Source organism: Stegostoma tigrinum, chromosome 14 (assembly GCF_030684315.1).
Source record: "Stegostoma tigrinum isolate sSteTig4 chromosome 14, sSteTig4.hap1, whole genome shotgun sequence".
In the NCBI taxonomy this organism is placed as follows: domain Eukaryota; kingdom Metazoa; phylum Chordata; class Chondrichthyes; order Orectolobiformes; family Stegostomatidae; genus Stegostoma; species Stegostoma tigrinum.
In genome coordinates, this window is record NC_081367.1 from 67,648,408 (window position 1) to 67,674,810 (window position 26,403).

General features: G+C 42.4%; 1 protein-coding gene across 3 annotated transcripts; it reads left to right on the plus strand.

The window, feature by feature from the left end:
• The first annotated feature begins 14,938 nt into the window (after positions 1-14,938).
• On the plus strand, positions 14,939-24,947 carry commd2 (COMM domain containing 2). 3 transcript variants are annotated; one of them, XM_048542763.2, is made up of 5 exons: positions 14,939-15,101; positions 16,238-16,315; positions 17,639-17,721; positions 19,831-20,004; positions 22,235-24,947. In XM_048542763.2, exons 1-5 carry the CDS (start codon positions 15,035-15,037, stop codon positions 22,430-22,432), a joined length of 600 nt encoding a protein of 199 aa, XP_048398720.1. In that variant the 5' UTR covers positions 14,939-15,034; the 3' UTR covers positions 22,433-24,947. The 3 variants fall into 3 exon arrangements, with proteins under 3 accessions (XP_048398720.1, XP_048398722.1, XP_048398721.1); XM_048542764.2 differs by lacking the exon at positions 14,939-15,101 and adding an exon at positions 15,628-16,137; XM_048542765.2 differs by lacking the exon at positions 16,238-16,315.
• The last annotated feature ends 1,456 nt before the right edge of the window (positions 24,948-26,403 follow it).

Below are 26,403 nucleotides of genomic sequence, written 5' to 3' on the forward strand. Positions count from 1 at the left end.
TGAAACGTTGACTCTTTTTTCTCCTCCACAGATGCTGCTAGACCTGCTGAACTTTTCCAGCAACTTTGTTTTTGTTGTGGTAAAAGGTGCTTTTCTTTACAAATTCTTCCATGTAGTACTACTTGAGGTGTTCTGGAGCACAAAGGCCAGTCCCAACAACCTCTGTTCATAGTGACACCTGCTGTTTGCATACCAAGGGTCTACATGTCGCTTGATGCAACTGCACACAAAGGTGGCCATCAGTGTGAGGGTGACATTGGGTACCTTCTTCCCCTGCTTTAGGCAGAGCTTTGTACATGGTGTCCCTGCATACATGGTCCATCTTAGACCTCCAGATGAAGTGGAAGATGGCTCAGGTGATTGCAACGGTGAAGATTCTGGGAAGGGGCCAGACCTGCACCACGTATAGCAACAGAGACAGCACCTCACAACTGATGACAAGGTTTCTATAGAAAGACCAGTTTCTGCCTCACCTTGGCAATGCAGATCTCCCACATTTTTGCTTATGCCCCAGTCCCTCTAGACCATATTATCAGCACCTTCAGGTAATCTGTCCTGAGAGTGAAGGGAATAAAGAATCAAAGTCCCTACAGTCCAGATAAAGGCCATTCAGACTATTGAGTTTGTACCCAGAACCACCCCCACAGCCTGTCTCCATGGCCCTGCATTTCCTATGGCTAATCCACCTAGCCTGCACAACTCTGAACACTATGAGACAATTTAGCATGGGTGATCTAATTAACCTTTGGACTGTGGGAGGAAACTGGAGCACCTAGCAGAAACAGGGAGATTGTGCAAACTCTGTACAGACGGTTGCCCGAGGGTGGAATTCAACCCGGGCTGCCTGGTACTGTGAGGCAGCAGTGCTAACCACCATCCACAGTAGTGTGTGGAACTGCTGCATATAGTACTCGTCACACCAAATCTCTGATGGTAAAGAGAAAGACTCCCACTGCGTGAACCTCCCGCTAGAGGCCCCGCCCACCTCCGGATGGGAGGATGAAATGCCATGGCATGTCCAGACAAGAGTATGCAGCAGCTGCCCAAACAGACCGCCTTTGCACATAGATTGGAATTGTAGGAAAGACACTTTCTACAAGATTGCTCAAGTCGTTGCCCTGGATTTTCCAAGGAAGATTTCAGTGGGCAGTGAGGAACTCCATCTGATTGAGTCTGGAGCACTTTGAACAAATAAGTTCAGCCTGTCTCTCTCGAGATACTTTCTCATCAATCTATTCAAAGATATTATAACGCGCCTCTGGAGCCGGTGGGACTTGGACCTTGCTTTCCAACTCAGAGATAGGGGCACCATCACTGCATCACAAAAGCCTTGCAGCCTCTGCGCGATCTATTTGAGAACGAGTTGAGAATCAATAAAATAAATTAGCTCATTCAGCAAAAGTAACACCAAGGGATGCTACAATTAAAACTTAAAATTAAAAGTTATCAAGAGAAACCTGTCTATTAAGTTAAAATTACATTTTGGTGGGACTGAAAACAGAAATTGCCAGAAATCACAGCGGGTCAGGCAGCACCCATGGGGGGAAAGCAAGCTAACATTTCGAGTCTAGATGACGCCTCATCAGATCTGACATGAAGTGTGGAGAGGGAAGCATTTATGCTGTTGTGGTGGTGGTAGGGGCGTGGGTCACGTGGAGTGCTGAGGGAGAAAGGCTAATAGTGCAGATTAAGTAATCAGAATGTGAGAACGGCAGCACAATGGTGTGTCTAACTGCCAGACCAGAAAGAACACAGTCCCACTTGGATGGGGCAGTGAGAGGGAGGACATGGTGACAGAGAATGCAATAAGCAAAGCTTAAAGAAAGGAAAGGAATGGGATGGGTAATATTAAGTCCAGAAGGTTGTAAGGTGCCTTGTCTGAAGATGAGATATGGTTCCTCCAGTTTGCACTGTGATTCACTGCAGTATGCCGAAGTCAGACAAGTGGGCATATGAGCAGTACGCTGTGTTAAAATGATCAGCCATGGGAAGGTCGGGGTCCTGCTTCTGCTCAGACTGGAGGTGTTCCACAAAGCAGTCAGCCAGTCTGCATTTGGTTTCTCTAATATACAGTAGGCCATACTGGGTGCAGCAAATACAACTCACAAGGTTGGATGAGGTACAGGTGAAATGTTGCTTCACCTGGAAAGACTATTTACACCCTTGGATGGTGAGCTGGGAGGAGGTGAAGGGGCAGGTGTTGCACCTTTGCGCTCACATGGGTAGGTACCCATGGCGGGGTGGAGTGGTGTTGGTGGTCGAAAACGGAGTTGATGCATTCCAGCTCCTGTGGTATCCAACAGTTGTGGAAAGCCTCAGAGGTACCAGTGGACACGTTATGCTCCCTCTCCAGGTTCAACCAAGTAGACAGCTCCGTTTTAAAATCTTTTAAGTGTACTTAATTTAATAAGGTCATTACCAGCCACTTAAAGGGACATTGGAACAAAAGTGAAAAGTGTAACTAAGGCTCACTAATTAAAATGGAAACAACATGCCCCAGTTGATGATGTAACTGCAAATCTGTCCCCCTTTATATGTGCCCAGGGTACTTCATCAATTAATATCTTCCACCTGTATTTTTTAAACTTAAAAATGCAATTGTTATAACATTAACAAAGGAGACTGATAAGAATGTGGGAGAGGACCAGAAAGACTTAAGAGATGCTACTGGAATGTTGGAGACGAAGTGGTTGAGGATGTGCTTGCTGTGCTGAGTAAGAGAGAAGGGGAAGTACGTGGCATTCTACCTCAAGGAGGTTGTGAAATCTGGAAACTTTGAGTACAACTTACCTTCTTTTGGTTCCTGATTTTGTTCCCAAGCATAACGGATGCATGTCTTGGTCTTGGCATCACTGCAAATGATATGTTTCAACTTAACTACAGGAATTGTTTTCTTTCTCATTTTTCCAATAAGTACTTAATTGATTGTCAAGTGCTTTTGAGATTGCGATCGACGTGATGAAAATTTACCTTTTTTTTCATGCAGCAAAAGCTAGTTTTAGATTTTTTTGCTGCTCACCACCACAGTGGGTTTCAGCAGTCCATTTTTCCTCAAATTGCTTCACTTAAAGCAGCAGGAAATGACTCTCTTAAAATGCAGCATCCAATGACAGAAGTATGCCACCTAATGCAGACATTGTATGTTGCGGTTGGCAGATGGTAGTGGAGGTGGAAAGATATTCTAATCATTTATATGTCATTGAATTGCTTCCAGTTTCCAATGTAACCCCAATTTAACAGTTGAAAAATAATATAATCCACACATCGGCAGAAACAAACAGCAATAAATATCACAACATTCAGTATAACAATTAATGTTTACCCACTATATATCAACATATAAACTTAAAAATCTATATTTTAAAATTAAAATATTGTTTAATGCTCAACTGCAAGTTTCAACCAATTTCTCCATACTCCCTCTTTACAGAAAACAGTGAAGCTTTTCTCTACACCAGCCCTTCCCAACTAGCCTCAGTGATAATGGGAACTGCAGATGCTGGAGAATCCAAGATAATAAAATGTGAGGCTGGATGAACACAGCAGGCCCAGCAGCATCTCAGGAGCAGAAAAGCTGACGTTTCGGGCCTAGACCCTTCATCAGAGCTCTCACCCATCCCCCTCTCTGATGAAGAGTCTAGGCCCGAAACGTCAGCTTTAGTGCTCCTGAGATGCTGCTGGGCCTGCTGTGTTCATCCAGCCTCACATTTTATTACATTACATTGAATAGCCTGTTTCAGCAACACTTTACCTTATACAGCATCATTGATACAGGGACACATGCCAAGCCACTTCAACAACTTTAGATTGTACTCTACGTCCAACTTGTTCTATGTGCTTTTGACTTTTCTCATTTTTCACTTCATCTTTGTTTAACTGTGTTGACCCTCACGTTGCACTCAAGTGTTCTTATGCAGTATGTCACACTTCACTTGGGCACAATCTTTTGTTTCTTCTCTACATCTATTACCATTCTTTTTGGCTGCTGCATATATTAGTTAATCATCTCTGGCTTCTACCTGATCACAGATCTTCTCCTTAAAGAGTCAACAAAACTCAAAACATTAGTTTGCTTTCTCTCCGTGGATGCTGCCTAACCTGCTGTAATCTCCAGCATCTTTTATTTTCAGTTCTCCTTAATCGTTCTTGACCCTCTGCTTCTTGCCCGGCCTACCCCACTTCCACTGTCTCAAAAGCTCTTGAGTTGACTTGAAAAGCATCATCAGCTTGAAATTCCAACTCTTTTTCTCTGCACCGATGTTGCCTGACATTGCTGAGTTTTTCCAGCTTCTCAGGCAGGGTCATGACACAATCCAAGTTCAGAATAACAACGTTTATCATCATACTGTGGGTCAGTTTTCATTGTTAAAGCAGTCATTGTGCAAATTAAAATTAAACTGTAAGTGAAAAAATTATGCAGCTCTTTCTCACTGCATTTCAAGTGGCACTGATCTATTGCAGAGTATAAAGGTAGAAAGCATAGGGCTTGTCACAAGTCAGCCCTCAATAGCACCAGAAGCTGTTGCTTCCAATTTCCAATGTAACCCCAACTTAACAGTTGAAAAATAATATAATCCACATATCGGCAGAACAAACAGCAATAAAGAAATGTCACAACATTCAGTATAACAATTAACATTTACGCACTATATATCAATGTATAAACATAAAAATCTATATTTTAAAATTAAAACATTATTTAATGTTCATCTGCAAGTTTCAACCAATTTCTCCATACTCCCTGTTTACAGAAAACAGTGAAGCGTTTCTCTACACCAGCCCTTCCCAACACACACAGGCACATGCTGTGGAGTGGGGATATTCACTGATGATTGAATAGACTTCAGCACTATGCAGGACTCCTCAGATACTGAATCAGTCGGCTGCTCAAGTGCAGAAAGACCCTGGACAACTTTCAGGCTTGGGCTGATAATAGGCAAGTAACATTTGCACCGTACAATTGCCAGACACTGGCCATCTCCAAAAAGCGAGAGTCTAATAATTTACCCTGACAAATCCAGAGGCACTCTCATAACTGCATCTCCGACCATCAGCATCTTGAGTATTGCCATTTGGTCAGAAGCTGAACTGGTCTTGCCATGTAAATATTGTGGTTGCTACGGCAAGTGAGAAGCTGGGATCTCTGCAGTGAATATCTCACCTGACTCTCTAAAACTTTTTAATCAGATGGTGCATGTCTGAATTCTGATAGAATATTCTTCACCTGGATGAGTGCAGCTCCAATGGCAGTCTTCATGGAACCAAGCAACCCGAGCAGAACCCCATCCTACACTGTAAAGCTTAACTCCTTTCACCAGCAGTGCACAATGGCAATTGTGCATAACATCTACAAGATGCAGTGCAGCAACCCACCAAAACTCCTTAGACAACACCTTCCAAACCCACAAGCTCCAACATCTAGAAGGACAAGGGCAGCAGATACATGGGAACATCACCATCTGCAAGTTCCCCTCCAAGCCACTCACCATCCTCACTTGGGATTGTATCACTATTGCTTCATTGCCACTGGGTCAAAATCCTGGACTTGCCTCCCCATCAGCACCAGAAGAGCCACATCAGTTCAGGAAGGCAGCTCACCACCAACTTCTCCAGGGCATGGGCTTCACCTGTGACACTCACATTACATGAAGCAGAAAGTAATTGCTGCACTTTAGAACTACTTCAGCTGGAAAGCAAATTGGGACACAAATCATGAAAAGATACACACAAATGCAAGACTTTATATACTTCTTCACTGTTGATGGCCATGCAATGTCCTCTAAGGAAGGTGGTTGGTTAGCTTAGTTGATTGAAAGGCCAGCTTTCAATGCAGAGTGATGCCAAAAGCATGGGTTCAATAGTGGTAGTACATGAAGTTATTTATATTAATCAATACAGACCAACATCAACATTCCAAGCCCGTGGCCACTAACGTCTGGAAGGAGACAGGCAGCAGATACATAGGAACACCTCCTCACCTGCATGTTCCCCTCCAAACCACTCACCACCCTTTCTTGAAAATATATTGCTACTTCTTTGCTGGGTCAAAATCCTGGAATTTCTTCTCTAACAGAATTATGGGTTTACCACCAGTACATCGACTACAGCAGTTTAAGAAAGCAGTTCACCATCACCTCCTGAAGGGAAAGTAGGGATGGGCAATAACTGCTGTCCCAGCCAGCGCTCCCCATATTCCTTGAGTGTAATTTCTTTTCTGGCAGCATATTTCTATAGTTATGGAGAGCTATAGACCTGGAGATAGATCTGAAATAACTGCACAGAGGTCAGTATTATGTCACCAAGTCACCCTTTATTTACCTGTGCATGGTATGTGGGCTGTGACTCGGCAGCTCTGTCAGAACCTTCTAACTCTCCTTTTATATGTCAGCCAGGGCTCCCTGCTTGGCCCAGGTTAAGAAGCAATAATCAAAAATTTCATAGTTAATGAGATTGACCTTGCCATGGTTCGAATCGCTACAAGATCACAACTTTTTAAACTGCTGTTTTGTGATTGAAGGAATAACCATACTCACGTAAAATTTAAAATTTGACGACAATTTCTGGAAGGATTTGAATCAGCAATTAACAGGAACAAAACTCTGATGTCATCCCCGGAGAATGACACATTCTCACATTGTATGAACCTTCCTGTTCACAAATGGCAAAGACCAGCACACAAGAGCTTTCACCCAGCTAGTTCTGAATGAAGGGGACCTGCTGAAACTCATTACGACTGAAGTGGCACTAACAGCTCACTGCTGACTTAATACAAATTAGCAATGGTCCTTACCAAATGCGTAGGAAAAACACACCATAGTACCAAAAATGTGATTCATCCAGGAACAGACCCCCTGTTCTGAGTGTTTAGTTCATCATTTCCTTGTAATTAATCGTAATTTCTCAGATGACATGCTCACTGCAGCCTTAGCTCAGCTTGTATCTAGTCCAAATTATCTTTGAAATCTCATTTCCCAAAGCAAATGTTTATAATTATTGATAAAGTGGGCCAAGTCAGCACACCAACATCATCTAGTTGAACACAATATAAGATATCTGTTCCTAAGTACAGAAAGCTTTGCTATGTCAGATCTTTAAAATTACACTCCTTTACGGAATCATATTTGAAAGTACAAGCCCTGTAATTACAATGTCCAGCCAATCAACTGGCCTCCCAAAGCTCATGTTCACACCTAGGCAATGGTCACTTGAAGTAGGTACTAGAGCATGCTCACAAAACAACATTCCTCTGTAAAGCAGGGGGACAGTGGTGTAAGTGAGAATGTCGCTGAATAATCCAGAGGTACAGGCTATAATGATCCAGGCATATCAGGTCAAGTCCCGAAATACCAGCAATCGGTAGAAATTAAATTCAATCATAAATTTAAAACCAGTCTCAGAAATGTTGATCATGAAACAAACGGTTCACATAAGTGTCCTTTAGGGAAGGAAATCTGCTCTCCTTACTGTCTCTGCCCTATATGTTTCACACCCACATCAATATAGTGAGTCTTAACTACCCTAAGAAATGGCCTAGAGACCCATTCTCTTCAAGGGTAAATGGGGATGTCCAACACATGCTGACCTTGCCATTAATGCCCACGTTCCATGAAAGAATGATCCAATCAAGTAAAAAGAACTGGCAATGGCAATGTCCCTGATCTTATGGAACAATGTATTCATGTGGTGTTTCATTATAACTATCACAGAATTTAATGTTTAAGCTACTAAAATAAGCAATAGAAAATTAGACACTAATATAGCATCTTCTTGAGAATAGAGCTTTTAAGAAACAGTGGTGTTGTGTTTCTTCAACTTTATTTGATGCCATTTATAACGCTAACAGGAAGGACTGTTTGGGATGAATGGGATGAGTGTCTAACTGAGGCATGGATATATCAGCACTGGCAGTGGAGGAGGTCCAGAGGAGTTTGCAAAAACATTCCCAGGGATGAAGGGCCTGTCATATGAGGAGCAGTTGATGACTCTGGGTCGGTACTTGCTGGATTTAGAAGGATGAGGGGGAATCTTATTGAAACTTACAGAATACTGAGAGGTCTTGATAGATTCGATGCGGAGGAGATGTTTTCACTAGTAGGAGAGACTAGGGCATTAAGGTACAGTCTCAGAGTGAAGGGATGGCCCTTAGAACCTAGTTGAGGAATTTCTTCAGCAAGAGGTTGGTGAATCTGTGGAACTTGTTGCTACAGAAGGCTGTGGGGGCCAAGTCGTTGAGTGTCTTTAAGACAGATACAGATAGATTATTGGTTACTAAGGGGATCAAGGGTTACATGGAGAAGATAAAGATGTGCAGGCTAGGTGGATTGGCCATGATAAATTGCCCGTAGTGTTCAGGGGTGTGTGGGTTATAGGAGGAAGGGTCTGGGTGGGATGCTCCAAGGGGCGGTGTGGACTTGTTGGGCCGAAGCGCCTGTTTCCACACTGTAGGGAATCTAATTTAAAAAAAAGACAGGAGAATAGAGTTAAGAAACATCAGCCATGATCTAATAGCAGAGCACTCGCAATTGGCTGCAAGACCTGATTTTGCTGCTATACCTTGTGATCTTATCTGTCTGTACAGGAACATGTAAGAAAATACATTAAAGATGACAGTGAGAGAAAACGGATGGAATTCCCTTCCCTAACAATATTGTGGGTCTGCTCAGAGCATATGGACTGTAGCAGTTCAAGAAGGAAGCTAACCACCACTTTCTCAAGGGGAACTAAGCATGGCCACTGTTGAACATGTTTAAGGACAGTTTTCCAGAGCTTAGGGCTTTGGGGTAGCTGGAAACCTGGCCACTGCTTGTGCAGTGATAAAGTTGTGATAGTCATGATGCCAGAGTTAGAAGAAGATAGCTGTTTCAGAGGGTTGTGATGCTACTGGAGGTTACTGGAGCGAGGCAATGGAGGGCTCGTGAACAAAGTTGAGAAATTTTAAACTAAAGTTCTTCTGAACTCCATTTAGTAGCTCGGTAAACATAGGCATGGTTAATGAACAGGACTACGTGCGAGTTTGAATTTGGATTGCAGAGTTTTGGAAGACCTTACATTTACAGACAGTAGATGGTGGAAGGCTGACCAGAAGTATGTTTCAATAGTCAAGTCCAGATTTTGCACAAATAAAAACAGAAATTGCTGGTATGTCTGTCCGTATATGTGAAGAACGAAACAGCGTTAACTCCCATCAACCGGCATGACTCCACTTCGAAATGGAACATTGGAGCCAAAGCACTAACTCTTGTTTCTCTCTCCATAGAGGCTCCCAGACTTGCTGAGTCACTCCAGCAATTCCTGTTTTTATTTCAGATGTCCAGCATCTTTAATGTTCTGCTTTTAATGAAGGAGGTAATATAATTGGTCCCTGTTTAGTGTCAACCTCCTTGACTTATTTTAAAGTTGTTGAAAAAGTAATATTAATTTATCCTTTTAAAGCTGCTGCATTCATAATTTTGCCATAAAATTCCTGTTCTGTCACCTGCATGTGCATGTGACCTTCTTCAAGCAGTTTTGCCCTCAGTCTCTCTTTCTCCTGCTGCCACTTTTGCCCCTCTTGCCTTGCGGATTCCCACCCTCTCCCATCTTCTATTTTTCCTTGGTCCCAGTCTGTTCTGCAGCTGCTCCACTCCGGGCTCTGATCCTGAACTTGCATTCAGGTCCGAGGCCCCATTGAGTAACAGAGATCAGTCAGTGCATGTATTTCCTGGGGATTTCAGCTGCTGTCTGCATTGAGCAATATCTGCCACTAGGTATAGCCTGATCAATCTAAGTTTAGTGTACTGTACGTGCACTCAACATCTGTATAACATTTAGATTATGTTGTTTTCTTTCATATTCAGCATTTTATTTTTTGGGTTATTTCAACTAGGAATGCACAGTGTACGTGCGACAGAATACATTTTCTTTCTCCGGGTGGGAAATTTCAGATGGAACCTAACCTAGGTTTTAACATAGTTTCCAATGGGAATCCATGGTTCACTTAAAATTGTTCCACTTGAAATCATGACTTTCAGAAGGGCAACCACAACTTTAAGTAAGCATTCCCTATAAGTCTGAGGTGGGATAATTTAGGGCTGAGCTTGTTTAGGACTGAGTTTGTTGACAATATTTTTGAAAGAGAAGGCAAACACATCCACATAGTATGGAGCCCAGGATATGAAGAATAATTAGCTTGGAAGGGAATGGAATCAAGATGGAGGAGGTGGGCATCATGAACTGGTACATTTGAAGAAGAGAGATAATTTAGAGAAACACTGCAGAGGGGAAGCCTGAGGAGGCCTTTAGCTTCTCCTAAAAAGGAAGCAGCTGGGAATGGAGGGTTTGCAATATAAGGAGAGGCTTTTAATGCTAGAGGTAATATAATTGTCACTGGACCATAGGAGGTTGGGGAGTGACCCTGTAGAGGTTTATAAAAGCATGAGGGATACAGAAAAGGCAATCGGCAGGTTTATTTTCCCTAGGGATGGGGATTTCGAGACACGGGGTTATATTCTTAAGGTGAGAGGAAAAAGATTTTAAAAAGACATGAGGGGCAACCTTTTTACACAGAGGGTGGTTCATGTGTGGAATGAACTTCCAGAGGATGTGATGGATGCGGGTGCAGTGACAACGTTTAAAAAACACTTGGATAGGTACAAGAATAAGAAACGTGTGGAACAATATAGGCCAGACGCAGGCAGGTGGGACTACTTTTGTTGGGATTATATTTAGCATGGACTGGTTGGACTAGTTATTCATGTGCTGGATAATTCTTTGACCCTTTGCCTCAAAGACAGCTGATCAGACGGCCTTCTGTTAGTGACAGAGATGTTCTTGAGCCTCTTGCACTATTGCTTAGCAGCAGGCTGAAAGAGTGGTGTCATGTATAGACTGGACTAGTAATCTAGAAGCCCAGGCTATTGCTTTGGGGCCATGGGTTCAAACCCCATCAAAGCAGTGGGTGAAATTTGAATTAAATTGAATAATCCTGTATTAAATAAATATAAAGCTACACTCAGTAATGATGACCATGAAAATATGGTCAGTTGTTGTTTTAAAAACCCAATCTGATTGCTCATGCCCTTTAGGCAGGGAAATCTGCTTCCCTTCTCTGGTCTGGCCATTGTGTGACCTAAGACCCATAGCAATGATGGTTGGCTCACTAGCTGCCCTCTGAAAGGTCCTGGGTCAGAAATCACACAACACCAGGTTACATTCCAACAGGTTTATTTGAAAACACAATCTTTTGTACCTTAGCCCCTTCGTCTGGTGAAGAGAGAGAGAAGCACACAGAACACAGAATTTATAAGTAAAAGGTCAAACTGATATGGATATATTAAACAAACCTAAGATGGTGTTAATCAGTTAGAAGGTTTTAACTGGTTAATATGTATATGTAAAGCTCCGAATTTCTTTCAAATCACTACCCTGAGTGAAGTACAGGTCTTATCAGTGTAAGGAAAAGGTGACATTTTAGGTTAGACAATGTATGTAAGGTGTGATGCCTTGTTTGGAATCTGTGTTTTGGTCTAGTGTCAGACTGGTTTTATTTCGGAAGTAGGAATTTGTAAAATGCCTCATTGACTGACCTTCTATAAATTGTGTGCTTTTCAAACAACATAGAATGTATCTGCAAATACAAATTCACCCCATAGATTTATATGTGTGTATCTGTTTGAGAGAGAGAGTGTATGTGTGTGGGTGTGTGTGTGTGTGGGACAGAGAGATTGAAAGTGTGTGCATGTGTGTGCGATAGAAAAGGTGTCTGTGTGTGTGTGAGGGAGAGTGCATACATGTACATGTGTGTGTGAATTTGTGTATGTGCTTATGTGTGAGAGAGAGAGAAAGTGTCTATGCGTGTGCATGTGTGTGAGGGAGACAAGAAAGAGTGTGTGTGCGTGTATGTGGGGGAGAAAGAGAGAGAAAGATATTATGTGTGTGTGTGTGTATGCGTGTGTTTGAGTGTGTGTGTGTGTATGCGTGTGTTTGAGTGTGTGTGTATGTATGCATGTGTGTGAGTGAGTGAGTGTGTGTGTGTATGCGTGTGTGAGTGCGCGTGTGAGAGAGTGTATAGTGTGGCGAGGTCACATGTAGCACGACAAGAGCCCAAGATCCCAGTTGAGGCTGTCCTCATTGAGACTGAACTTGGCTATCAGCCTCTGCTTGGCGACTCTGCATAGTTGTGTATCCCAAAGTGCACCTTGGAGGACCTAAAGTGTCACCTCTTCTTTGCACTGATAAAATCTTTAGTTGTTTCAGAGCAGTGATTTGAAAGAAATTTGGGGATTTACATATGCATATTAATCAATTAAATCTTCTAATTGATTAAAGATTTAACAACATCTTAGGTTTGTTGAATACATCCTCATCTGTGTGTGACTCTTTGATCTTTTACTTATAAATTCTGTGTCCTTCTTTCTCACTTCATCTGACAAAGGTGCTATGCTCTCAAAGATTGTGTTTTCAAGTAAACCTGTTGGACTGTAACCTGGTGTTGTCTGATTTCTGACCTTGTCCACCCCAGTCCAACATCGGCACCTCCACATCACGAAACCTCCTAGCAAGCCAACTGGGGACGGGCATCAATGCGGCCTCACCAACGGCCCCCACATCTGAACAAAGGTCAAATTGAAGAACTGTCGGGTTTTCAGAGTCATAGAGATGTACTATTGGCAGGCGTGTTGTTTTGACATGCTAAGATGATCCTGGTGGTTTTTCAGAGAGGACTGTTCTAGCCAGTTCTTGCAATAGTATGTTAGTCAATTCACATCAAGTCTCTTTGCTACTCCTGGGAAATGAAGATTGGGGTTATGCCAGGAAGGGACACCAGCAGTAATTTGAGAAAATGTTTGACTGTTGACAAGGCCTTAAAAGTAAAGTTAGAAACTGGTTGAGAAGATCATCAATGATAGACTATAAGTTTAGGTCTTAGCCATTTGAAATTGCAGTTGTACGTGAGTCATGGGAGAGCTTTATACGTCAAGAAAGTGATGTTGGATAAGGTCAGGAATTAATGATGGAAACAAGAAAGTGGTTAAGACCAGGAGAGTGGAGAGTCCACATGTGATGTCAGATTGCATGCTGTCTATGAATATGGACCATACAGTTTGTGCCTAGAGTGAAAGAGAAAACGCCTTCATCAGGTGAAGTCTGATAAAGAAGCGGTGCTCTGAAAGCTTTTCTGATGAAGGGTCGACAGGCCCCAAACCCCACGTCTTCCTCCGGTACATTGATGACTGTATCGGCGCCGCCTCTTGCTCCCCAGAGGAGCTCGAACAGTTCATCCACTTCAGCAACACCTTCCACCCCAACCTTCAGTTCACCTGGGCCATCTCCAGCACATCGTTCACCTTTCTGGACCTCTCAGTCTCCATCTCAGGCAATCAGCTTGTAACTGATGTCCATTTCAAGCCCACCGACTCCCACAGCTACCTAGAATACATCTCCTCCCACCCACCCTCCTGCAAAAATTCCATCCCCTATTCCCAATTCCTCCGCCTCCGCTGCATCTGCTCCCACGATAAGACATTCCACTCCCGCACATCCCAGATGTCCAAGTTCTTTATGGACCGCAACTTTCCCCCCACAGTGATCGAGAACGCCCTTGACCGCGTCTCCCGTATTTCCCGCAACACATCCCTCACACCCTGCCCCCGCCACAACCGCCCTAAGAGGATCCCCCTTGTTCTCACACACCACCCTACCAACCTCCGGATACAACGCATCATCCTCCGACACTTCCGCCATTTACAATCCGACCCCACCACCCAAGACATTTTTCCATCCCCACCCCTGTCTGCTTTCCGGAGAGACCACTCTCTCCGTGACTCCCTTGTTCGCTCCACACTGCCCTCCAACCCCACCACACCTGGCACCTTCCCCTGCAACCGCAGGAAATGCTACACTTGTCCCCACACCTCACCCCTATCCCAGGCCCCAAGATGACATTCCACATTAAGCAGAGGTTCACCTGCACATCTGCCAATGTGGTATACTGCATCCACTGTACCCGGTGTGGCTTCCTCTACATTGGGGAAACCAAGCGGAGGCTTGGGGACTGCTTTGCAGAACACCTCCGCTCAGTTCACAACAAACAACTGCACCTCCCAGTCGCAAACCATTTCCACTCCCCCTCCCATTCTCTAGATGACATGTCCATCATGGGCCTCCTGCAGTGCCACAATGATGCCACCCGAAGGTTGCAGGAACAGCAACTCATATTCCGCCTGGGAACCCTGCAGCCCAATGGTATCAATGTGGACTTCACAAGCTTCAAAATCTCCCCTTCCCCCACCGCATCCCTAAACCAGCCCAGTTCATCCCCTCCCCCCCCCCACTGCACCACACAACCAGCCCAGTTCTTCCCCCCCACCCACTGCACCACACAACCAGCCCAGCTCTTCCCCCCTACCCACTGCACCACACAACCAGCCCAGCTCTTCCCCCCCCTACCCACTGCATCCCAAAACCAGTCCAACCTGTCTCTGCCTCCCTAACCGGTTCTTCCTCTCACCCATCCCTTCCTCCCACCCCAAGCCGCACCCCCAGCTACCTACTAACCTCATCCCACCTCCTTGACCTGTCTGTCTTCCCTGGACTGACCTATCCCCTCCCTACCTCCCCACCTATACCCTCTCCACCTATCTTCTTTACTCTCCATCTTCGGTCCGCCTCCCCCTCTCTCCCTATTTATTCCAGTTCCCTCTCCCCATCCCCCTCTCTGATGAAGGGTCTAGGCCCGAAACGTCAGCTTTTGTGCTCCTGAGATGCTGCTTGGCCTGCTGTGTTCATCCAGCCTCACATTTTATTATCTTGGAATCTCCAGCATCTGCAGTTCCCATTATCACTCGCCCAGGAGAGGGTGCGGTTTTGAGTTCGGCCGTTGGATGGCGCTCTGAGAGGGAGACTTGGCCCCGGAACCTTCCGTCGCGGCGCCTTGTTTAACACGGACTCAGTGGGGGAGTAGGTTTCCGGGGGAGGGCCCTGTTGAAAGTGTTCGCTGTATTTTCATGCTCCTCTCTCCCCTGTGTCTTTGCCCGAAGCTCTAGGCTGAGGGAAGATGCTGCTGGTTTTATCGGAGGAGCACAAGGAGCACCTGGGGTTCTTACCTCAGGTGGACTTTGAGGGTGAGTGAAAGCTGGACAGGAAATGGGGGAGGGGCATATTGGGGGAAGATATGGGGTGGTGTGGGGGCCTTAAGGCCGGGAGGAGGCTGGAGTAGGGGTTAGGAATGGTGGAGTGGAGTGGGAGGGGGGTGGAGTGGAGTGGGAGGGGGGTGGAGTGGAGTGGGAGGGGGGTGGAGTGGGAGGGGGGTGGAGTGGGAGGGGAGTGGAGTGGAGTGGGAGGGGAGTATTTATGATGCAGTTTGAGTCTGGGTTGGGGTTGGGGTTGGGGTTGGGGTTGGGGTTCTGGTTCTGGTTCTGTGAGGGCTAGGCATGAGGAGTTGAGGGAATGTGGAGTGGGGACTGTGGTGCTTAGTCCAAACATAAATACCGCCAAACTTGTATGTCTCGCTTTCTTTTGAAACGAACACCCTGGCATCTTTTTAAATATATTAACTATATAACCTGTTTTTCTAAGATAACAAGGTGTGGAGCTGGATGAACACAGCAGGCCAAGCAGCATCAGAGGAGCACAAAAGCTGACATTTTGGGCCTACAGCCTTCCTGCTCCTGAGATGCTGCTTGGCCTGCTGTGTTCATCCAGCTCCACACCTTGTTATCCCAGATTCTCCAGCATCTGCAGTTCCTACTGTCTCTAACCTATTTTTCTAATTGGTATTTGTTCAGACCTGTTCTTACAGCTCTGGGGAAGGTGGGTTTTGAACCTGGGCCTCCCAGTCAAGGGGTAGTGACACTGCCACTGTGCCACAAAAGGGCCCTCTCCCTGTTGTTCATATGGGACTCCTGACTATTAACCAACCTAGTTGACTTTGGACTGCTTTCTAAAACAGACTTTTAAGGTGCTCAGTCATGTCAAACCTGATGCTCATGCCCTGAAAATGGGATGTTTGTTGTTAGGAGTTTGCTGTTTGGCAGATATCAGAGAGGTTTGTCTGCAAACATTCTGCAAAACAACATGCTGCAGTTTATTGTATTGGAATGCGATATCGGTTGTATCGATCATTGTGGTGTAAAATAACCAAAATGGGGAAAATAAGTGGTAAGATAACAAAAGTTGTGAATTAGGGGCAATATTTTCTTTGAAAATTTTGCTACTGTAGTGAATATTCATTTGTATGATAAAATAAATTTTGTTTCAGTTGTAGGAGAGTTCTGTCGAATCGCTGTTGAATTTCTGAAGAAAGGCTCAAATCCCAAAACATTTGAAGGAGCAGCGAGTATGTAGTTATGAGTGGCTTTTAATCTGTAATACTGATTAAGGCAGTGGTGTTCTTTAATGTTGAGTAACATTTGCTAATATTACACTTCACGTATCCACAATCTACGTTCTGAGGAAAATATCCAGTTATACAGCTAGTATACGTTCTGTACAGCTCCAATGTGACCTTCCAGCTTTTATAATCTATGCTATGGCTGATAAAAGCAAGTGTCTCATATGACTTCCTAACTTATCTATTAACCTGCTATCTTTAGGGATCTGTGGACATGAACCCCAAGATCCCTCTGCTTTTGAGGTTTGTAGAACTGTCAGAATTGTGCACGGGAGTGGGGAATCACAAGATAGGCATTTCATTGATAATGGGAATAATTTCATTTTTTAAATTGATTTAAAGGCTCACTTGTACAAGCAGGATATTTTCGAGATGTCGTCTTGAGAAGATGGTAATTGGGAATTAATTGTCTAATGATGTCACACCCACTGCCATTTCATGGTTTGCATAAGAGGTGTGAACAATCACTATCTTAGTTTTGCCTTCTAATAAGTTGAATTAAAAATGTGTAGAGTATATTTGCGTTCAGACAGGACAGTGCCCTGTGATCCTGATCAACAGCTGTCCAGAATTCTAGGATGATATTCACAGACTTGGTTCTTGAAATGTGATCTTGGCTGTGATAACAAGGGGATTTTTTTTGCAGAATGATAAAAAGAGGGAGAAGACGTTATGACATCTTTATATTGCTATTTTTTAAAAAATTTGCCACAGTCGTTCATCTTGCACTCATCAGGTCAAATGCATGAAGACGAATTCAAACAATCGCAACACTGTACCACAGGAGAAAAGAACGCCTGTTTCCCTGTTGCTAATGCGTCGACCAATCAGTTAACTTGCCAGCCAACCTGTCCTATTTTTTTCCTGTGGTGTAACTTATTGAGCCTGCTTGAAATTTGGCATTCTTGCATTTGTCCTGATGAGAGTAAGATGGAAAGCTTCACTGGCTTTCTTTGTCTCTCTTTACAGCAGTTTTCATGTTATGCAATGCCGTGTTCATTTCATTCTGTGTTGACTATTGTCTAAGGCAATGCAGTTGTTACTTTGCATTCAGGGATATCCCAACTCTGGTTCCTCACTTGCTGTTTGTACAGATATATCTAACAGGACAGCTGCTTTGACATAATTAAGTGGAAATCCCATACCCACACCGCCTTTTGGTCCCATTCTGTGACAGTGTGGCGCGTCAGATGAATTACTGAAGTATATAGTGAGCTAATAAGTTATTTGTATGCAGTTATTCATTTGACTTTTGTTTTCCTCTCATAGGGAAGCTGAATGTGAGCACTGAAACTGTACAACATGGAGTAGAGGGTTTGATGTACTTGCTAACTGAGAGCTCCAAAATGATGGTAAAATAATTTATTAATCGATGTGTTCTTTTGGGATTAGCTTTGATTCAATGTTCTGGACTATTATTTTGCTTAATGAAGTAATTGGAAAGAATTTTTTTGGTTTGGAGTTTCTTTTCCCCCCACCCCCTCTAGTTGATGTTTCTTTCACCTCTTCCAGGTGATCACATAACTGTGAAGGGGTGGCTGGTGGAGAGCAGGAGTGGCAAGAAAAAGGACATGTTAAGTTGTGATACACTGGCCATCATGAAAGCAGGGCTTATTTGATGGACCAACCGGGTAATTTCCTGTTGTAAAAGGAAAGCAGTAGCTGTTTTTAACCTTTTTTTATATCTAAAGGACAAGGTTGAGCCAGCAACAGTATTTGCTTGAGAATGGGGTTAACACCAAAAGTTCCTAATCCACAAATTAGGAGTTAAATAGGAAAGTCAGGCACAACAGTTCTATATAAAGGATGACAGACTTCGAGATTCATTCATCCACAGAGGGCCTTGATATGGGTAAAAGTTGTTGTGTGGAGGAATGGCAAACTTTAACTTAAAGGCCAAGTCACCTCAATCCTACCAGCTTCTCTCTCTCTCTCTCATTCAAGAGAGACAACTGATGGTGGTTTAACGTGAGGGTCACCACATTTCAGTCAAAGGGAAAGGTTGAGAAAGAGAGCCCTTTGTGGTAACCTCCGCCAGTGCAGGAATTGAATCCACACTGCTGGCATCACCCTCTATTGCAAAACCAGCTGACAAGCTAACTGAGCTAATCAACTCCTAAACTTGAATTTATGCAATGCCATAAAAGTATCTTGAGACATTATGCAGAGGTATAACCAAACAAGTGGATGTTGAAGCAAAGGAGGTGTCAGGAACAGCAGACTGAAAACTGTCTGAAATGGTCTTTACTGGAGGGCAGTAAAGTTCGCAGGGTGGATTTCAGCTGCACATTCTTAAGTGTTGTCCTTAGGAGACAGAGGGTTCAGCCTGCCCTGTTGGGTTGGGCGGGGGTGATGAACAGGAGCCCTAGGGTTATTAAGTCTGATGTCTCGTCATATCCAGAAGGGATTACTGGATAGCAGTGGAGTGTCTAGCTTGACCTTTCCACCTTTCCCAGACCAGTATTCCCTGTGAGGTATACAGATGTGCGGCTGCGCGACAACCAAGAAGGTTCTTGTCAACAGTTTGCTGGTTGTTTCCTATGAGAAATCACGTGGGAAAATGTGTATAATAATTTGAACCTTGCCCTGAAGAGGAATTAAACCCCCACTGTTAATGTGATTGTATAACCACATGATTCCACATCTGAGCTGTCTCACGCTTGTATGCGAATGCAGACCAAGAATTAAGCCAGGAACCTTTTTAAGTTTGCATTATGTGGTTGTGTTTTCTGACCTAGATGTGATCAATTACAGGCAGTCCCTGGGTAGTGAACAGTTTCAGATCTGGAGTCTGTTTGCCGGTCAGGGCACAATGTAGGACAATGTAAAATAGCTGTTCGAAGTACAGGAGCTGTTCGCATGTCGTATCCTTAAAATTATATTCCTACATCAGAGCCATACAACATGGGAACAGACCCTTCAGTCCAGCTAGTCCATGCTGAATGTAAGCCCAAATGAAATGAACCCCACTTGCCTGCTCCTGGCCCATGTCCTCCAGACCTTTGCTATTCATGTGCTTATCCAAATCTCTCTTAGACATTGCAGTTGCTCCCACATTCACCACTTCCTCAGGAAGTTCATTCCACACGTGAGCTACCCTCTGTGTAAAGAAAAAAATTGCCTCCATGTCTTTGTTTAAAACTTTCTCCTCCCACCTTATGTCTCCTAGTCATGAAATCCCTCATCCTAGGGAAAAGACAACTGCCATTAACTCTATTATGTGCTTTATTATTTTACCAACTTCTATATGGTCTCCTCTCCACTTCCTACACTCTAAAAGTCTCAGCCTATCCACCCTTAACTCAAACCTTCTCTACATGGCAACATCCTGGTAAATCTCTATTGAACCCTCTCCAGCTTAATAATATTCCTGCTACCTGTGTAAGTAAATCAGGGACTACTGGTGTTGTTTTTTGTATTTAAATTCACAATGTGTAATAACAAATCTAACTGTTGATTAGATTTCCGAGGTGGATTTCCAGGACTCTGTGCTTGTTTTGGGCTTTCCTGAAGATCTAAATAAATTACTACTTCAGCTTTACCTGGAGAATAGGAGAGAGATTCGGAGTATCTTGAATGAGCTGGCCCCAGATCTCCCACATTACCACAACTTAGAATGGAGGCTCGATGTACAGGTAAAGAATTTACAATGCTGTCAACCCAGCAGTTTCACACAATATTGTGTGTATATCTCGTGTGCATTGAACTTTAATTGTAGACCAAAAATGCAATAAAGTTTGTGTCAAATGTTTTCTTTGATTTGGCAAATCCTCTATTCATACTGTCTACAGAAACACTTAAACCTATGAAAAGGTGACCACTTGGGCAATAGAAGACACTGCATGAAACCTGCATTAAGTTATAACAGTATTACGTAAAAAAGATAGGTGGCAACTTGGTGGGCCAAACACAGATCTTGCTTCACCATTTGGCTCGGAGCAGAGAAGGTGCTCGTTCTCTCTCTGTAACATCAACTTCCATGGCCTGCTTACAGCCAGACAGCAGACTCTGATCTAGACATGTGTTTTGTTCACTGAAAGCAGGTATTTATTTATCCCTTCCAAGCCACAGTATGATTGATGATGTTATTACACTATAACTGGTCTGATTTCCACTTGGTTTAAGGTGTAACCAATCTCCAGTTGGCTCTAATGGGTTATAACAATTGACTCATCTTACCAAACTATTACCTGATAGGTTCCATTTGATGCCTGTTAGTTGTGAGAGTGTCCTCTTCAACATAGTTTGTGTATGTCAAGCACCAGAGGGCACAGGTTTAAGTGTTTTACAAAAGAAGCAAATGCAAAATCAGGAAGAAACCATTCAGAGTGAGTAGTCCTGGGGTAGAAGTGCCTTGAAGTGTGGTGGAGGCATGGTCATTGGTGGCATTTGGGAGAGAATTGGATGATTACTACGCATGGTTATGGACAAAGGCAGGAGACTGGCACCAAGCTAAAAATATTCAGAGCCAATGGGCTGAATGATCATTTGCACCATAACAATTCTCTGATATATGTACTTAAAACTTGACTAAATAAGAGGATTTTGCTGGCACATGTTCATGATTGATACTTTGAGCTTATCAGCTTAGCTTTGTTTAATTGGTGAAAGCTTCTCATCAAATCAGATGTTTTAAAAGGCCATCTTCTGTGGAGTGTTGAAGTGGTTGCTGGAGCAGGGAAGGAGTCACCATTTTCATGTAAATTTTCATATTGTAAAGTCACAAGGTCTTAACTACATGATTTAACATCAACACAAAATTACTATGTAGGGACAGTAGTTTTGAAGTACTGTGCAATTCATTTTTATACTCTGGACAATGTATTAACATTTTATACACACTTAAAGCATATTAACACGTCTAGAGTATAAAAGTTAAAAAGAATTTGCAGTCACAAAACCAATAACACGCTGTTACAGAACACTAAATACAAAGAATATATTTGGCAAAGTTCAACTGCTTCTCTCTTGCAGAAACATTGCAAATTAAAACTGGCTTATTGTAGAAAACTTTGCTTTTCTTTCCAGAAAATAAACCACCTTTAACTTTGCTCTGATAATGACAGCACCCAAGTACTTGATAAAGGGGGTTAATGTGAACTCACTCATTCAACCTTGAAAGGTTGTGAGTTCTATTTCTTGATATTGAAAAGAAGTGTAGCAGAGGTACAAGCTGAATCAGTCTGACAGTGCGTAAGCGTGCTACGTTGACTCCAGTTACGCTGTTCCTATTAGGCTGACTGATGGATACTTTGATTAACTCCAACTGCTGTCTACTGTCTGTGTCCTGTTTGTAGTCGGTTCACAATTTCACAACTGAGCAAATATTTTTCTGCAAGTTAAGAAGTGTCATAGGATGCTGCTGTGCCACATTTTTATGTTGTCAAGGGTTTGAGATGGCTTCTCCATCTAGGTTATTTACAAAAATGAGGGACAGAAATTCGGGTACAAACCCTTGGCATATTCAACTCCATGGTCCTGGATCGAGTTTATCTCTTGTCTTTTGGCTATTTGTGTTTCTAACTCCAGAATTTTGTGTGAAACTTACTATTTGTCCATTAGTTGCCTCTTATATATTGGACCTTTGCAAATGCTTTTCAGAGTTCCGAGTAACACACCACATCCAGTTCTATTACCTACTTTATGTGCAATATTTACAAAAAAAAGAGGCAGGAAGATTTGTTGAGCATGGTTTTTGCTCTTCTAAAACCTGTGTGGAGTTTTCTTATTTGACATGCATTACAGTACTATAAATAAATTAGACATGTGACTGTAAACTTGAGTTCTCGTATTTCTCTTGGATGGTTTGATGTAATTGCGATGCCAAAATGATACCAAATATTCTTGTTTTGTTTCTTCTGTCAGTTGGCCAGCCGTGCCTTAAGGCAACAAGTCAAACCACTCCTAACTCTGAAGTTACATCTGGAACAGAATGGACAGCGGAATGCCAACATCCTTCAAACTGATCCTGCCACCTTGTTGCACCTAATTCGCAAGTTGGAGCAGGCGCTAGGTGAAATGAAGACAAACCATTGCCGAAGGATAGTACGCAATATAAAGTAAGGAAATGAGGAGAGACTGGCAACCATTGGCATTCCCAGTGCCAGTTTGAGACAGACAAACATTGGGCAATTTGAGGTGTGATGGAGGAACCGGATACTGTTCTGTGTACATCATGATCTTGGCTATTGGAAATGGTTTGAAGAATGAAAGTTGGTTATAGTCTTTGTTTGATACAGAGGCACGTTGACATTGGAAATCAGGAACCTTCATGATGGCTATTAAATTATAAGATGATATTAGGTGGAACGATGAAGCCACACTGAAAAGTGCTTTATATCTATTGTGACCCATCAGTAATCTCTGAACTCCACATAGTCTCTCAGAAGTGCTTCATTTCTGATGCCTTGGTTGGAAATAGGAGCCTAGATTGGGACTATGAGGACAGGAGTAATAGTTAGGAAACAGTAGAGGACTGAACTTTGGAAAAAACTGGAATAATTGATCCTACAAAGCAGTTAAAATTAACCAGGAGTCAGAACAGTCTATTGAGGGGTGGGTTGGGGGAAGACAAACTGTGACAAAAGTACTTCTTACAGGACTGTCCTGGTATCTCTTTTGGGTTAGGCTCAAATCAGTGCCAAACTGAAGAGGAGGTTTCTACCCCAGCTGGCAGCTGCCACATTCCTGCATGTAATCAGTTTGACTTGTTGTCAGCCCAGTTCCTTGTACAGCCTGCACAAAGGCAACTGCATGGGCAGCCTTACTGATCACAATGGTATTTTTGAAAAAAAGGAGTTTGTGTTCGAATGTTTGAAGCAGAGAAGGAGCAGTGCTATTACTGAATGATTGTATTGCCATCATCGACACTGATTACCTTGATGAGGGTGAGGAAAAAGGTGAAGAAAACTATCACTAACGTACAGCTCTGTGTTGTAGCACAGCCTATAATTCACAAGACCATTCGTAGAAAACAAAATACTGAAGCATATTGTTAGGGCACTGAAACAATATATTGTTTAACAACTTCTCAGTTGTGTTTTTTTTCTAATATACAAAAGTCAGGTCATTACTAACAATTGAAAGATCACATTACAAAAAAAACTTCACTCATACTGCCATGTCTAGTTTCTGTGGGACCAACATTAGATTTGCTAAGTTAAACTTAGTGTAACAGTTACACTCGTAACCCAGGTAGCAGGAAGATACTTTGTATCGGATATCATATTTACCATGTCTTTGTGATATTTAAGTCAGAACATTAGTATTCCTGGAATTTTATTTTCAGCATTACAATCTGGATACCCAACTTGGATGGAGTTGTTGGTGGTTTTTCAAATCAGCTCATCGAACCAACCAACAACTCCAACTGCAACCTGAGCTACAGATCTTCATTAAACCCAACTTGGATGTTTTGCCACAGTTTCAGTACAAACATTGGGCTGAATAATGCAGATTTTGTTTTTATTATACTTGCTTAAACATTTTGAACATTCATTTCCTAGTTTCTGAGAGAATTTCTTCTACCTTTTCCAAAGCTACTCCCCAAAATCTGATGAATTTTTTGGTAGCTTAAGCGTTTGGAGACTAGATGTCGGATTTACACAAATGTTCTTGACTGATTTGTTCCATTCCATGAGTAGGGAGCACACACGTTGTACAGTGGTGCCATTTAGCTATGTTCTTCAAGTTTCTCTTTTCTCATAGTTGAAAAAGATGGCCACATTAAAGTAAATGCTTTATTCTGTGCTCTGCATATAATCACACTTTTTGGAGATTTAGTGGATGAAATGAAACATTGAAATGCCCTGGAGATAAAGGTACACTTGCACTCAGTCACCCTCATTATTCTGTTTTAGTTGTTTTGCATCCGTTGGTTAAAAGCAAACTGGAAGTGGACGCTTTGGGTGGAATGGCCACCTTCATTTGAACATTGACTGCTGTTCATGGTTACTAATGATTTATCTTTTTTCATCGTACCATAAGGTACTTTCTGCTTCAGTAGTTTTCGGCAGCTGTAAAGCTTCAATCAGGAAAATAAGGGAAACTTAAGTTCAAATATACCCACATATCTTTAATGCTCATATAATTGGAATTGTTCAGTAGTCAACATGTTCCCAGTAGTCATTCAAAAAGGTGTTCTAACCAACAAAGTTAAAAATAGTCATTAGTAATTGTGTAGCTGTCACTCTTTTTATAATATTTGATAATTTGTAAATTTTTTCAAATGTTCTCTCTCTTAAGGAATTTCTACAAATATTAATGTTTTCTCTTTCGATGTTTCTGTTTGAATTATTTTTCATTATTCCTGGTTTGTTTAATTGGTGTAGTATTGTGAATATCTTGTTGAGATTATTCAATTACTAAAGTCAAGTGCAAGAAAATGAGTACAAAATTTAAGTAGTCTAAAACGATGTGGAAAAGATTCTCCTTATACAGAGTTGCAGAATTGTTTGTGTCAAAATGGTATACAGAAGTAATCTTATACTTCACTTTAATGCCATTTAGTTTATACTGATTTCCCGATTCCTTGCTTAGCTGCCCATATTCTTATAAAATTCACGTAATAAATAATTAATCTGACTCTGGAATTATTGTTTTGGTTTGTTTACTTTTGAAATGCTCTCTCTTCCATATATTAAGCAAACAAAATTGCATGATACAAATCATGTACCAGGTATTTATGGCAGCTGCTGATTGTTTAGTGCATTCAAACACCTTTCATGCTCTTGGTCGATATTACAGTATTATCAGTAGTGTGCCATACTTCTGAGTTCATTGCTGAATCAGATGCAGTTAAACTTACTCTATCACTGTGGTTTCAGTGTATCTGCAATGATTGTGGAGAAAGTAGTAGGATCTTCGGAAAAATATTTCCCATGCATACTGTTTATTTGAAATAACTCATACCTTGTGTGTTTGAAATGTTTATATTTGAGAGTTGAAGTGTTTGATGTTCTTGGTCACTTTTAGAAAAGTGCACCTTTGCATCTCAATTTGTTGAAGCTGAGGCAAAACACCAATACATCAGTTGGGTAAGAAAAACCATTTCTGCAATACATAATGCAGTGAGCAGATTTTGTTTCCCAAGCTTTTAATCTGAAGGAAGTATTCTGTCAAAATTGCTAAACACCAGGAAAGAGTTGCTGGATTCTTGAAACCTTTAACAAAGAACTGCAAACATACAACTATACTACACATTGATTTGTAGCCCTTGACAGGCCTTTTAGTGCGATTTGATGTGACCATGTCAAATTGACAAACTGACTCCTCCAGATCTTAACCAGTTACTGTTTCAAATCATTGACTGACTAGGAAAGCTGGATGCTTAAATACTCCATAAAAGGATGCTGAGGGGATCTATTCTAAGAGAGGCTGTGCACACTTGGGATTGTGAATAGAGGATAACGTTAATGTGTAGTCTTGATTGTCTTCCAGGAACAAGTGAGATTTGAGTTGATGCCTCCTAGGTCATACGAATATAGATATATAGTAGGTGCATTTTTACTAAAGAGCAGTGGAACTGTGAATTTTGAGATGACTGGAGCTCTGGTATTGTTTCTGAAGATAGGTAATTAAATGTTTTTATTCCTTTTTGGGACAATGTTGTTACTGGCTTGGCCAGCATTTATTACCCATCCTTGCCTGCCCTTGAAAAAAGTGATGAGCTACCTTCTTGATCCACTGCATCCATGTTCTGTAGGTTGATCCAAAATGCCCTGAAGGAGGGAGTTCCAGGATTTTGATGCAGTGACAGTGAAGGATTAGCGATAGTTCTAAGTCAGGATGATAATTGGCTTGGAGAGTAACTTGAACATGGTGGTTTTCCACATATCTGCTGCCCCTGTCCGAGATGTGGTTGTGGGTTTGGAAGGTCTTGTCTAAGGATCTTTGAATTTCTGCAGTGCATCTTGTGGATAGTAGTAGCAGCAATGTGCACTGAACATTGGTGGAGAGAGTGGATGTTTGAGTTTAGTGCCAGCCCAGTGGGCTGCTTTGTCCTAGATGGTGTTAAGCTTCTTGAATGTTGTTGG

What these genes read in the sequence shown, in the direction of transcription:
- commd2 (XM_048542763.2), top strand. Translation starts at nt 15,035, where the DNA reads ATGCTGCTGGTTTTATCGGAGGAGCACAAGGAGCACCTGGGGTTCTTA. An exon ending in AACATTTGAAGGAGCAGCGA is followed by an intron (nt 16,316 to 17,638) that starts GTATGTAGTTAT and finishes TTCCTCTCATAG; the next exon opens with GGAAGCTGAATGTGAGCACT. An exon ending in AATGGAGGCTCGATGTACAG is followed by an intron (nt 20,005 to 22,234) that starts GTAAAGAATTTA and finishes TTCTTCTGTCAG; the next exon opens with TTGGCCAGCCGTGCCTTAAG.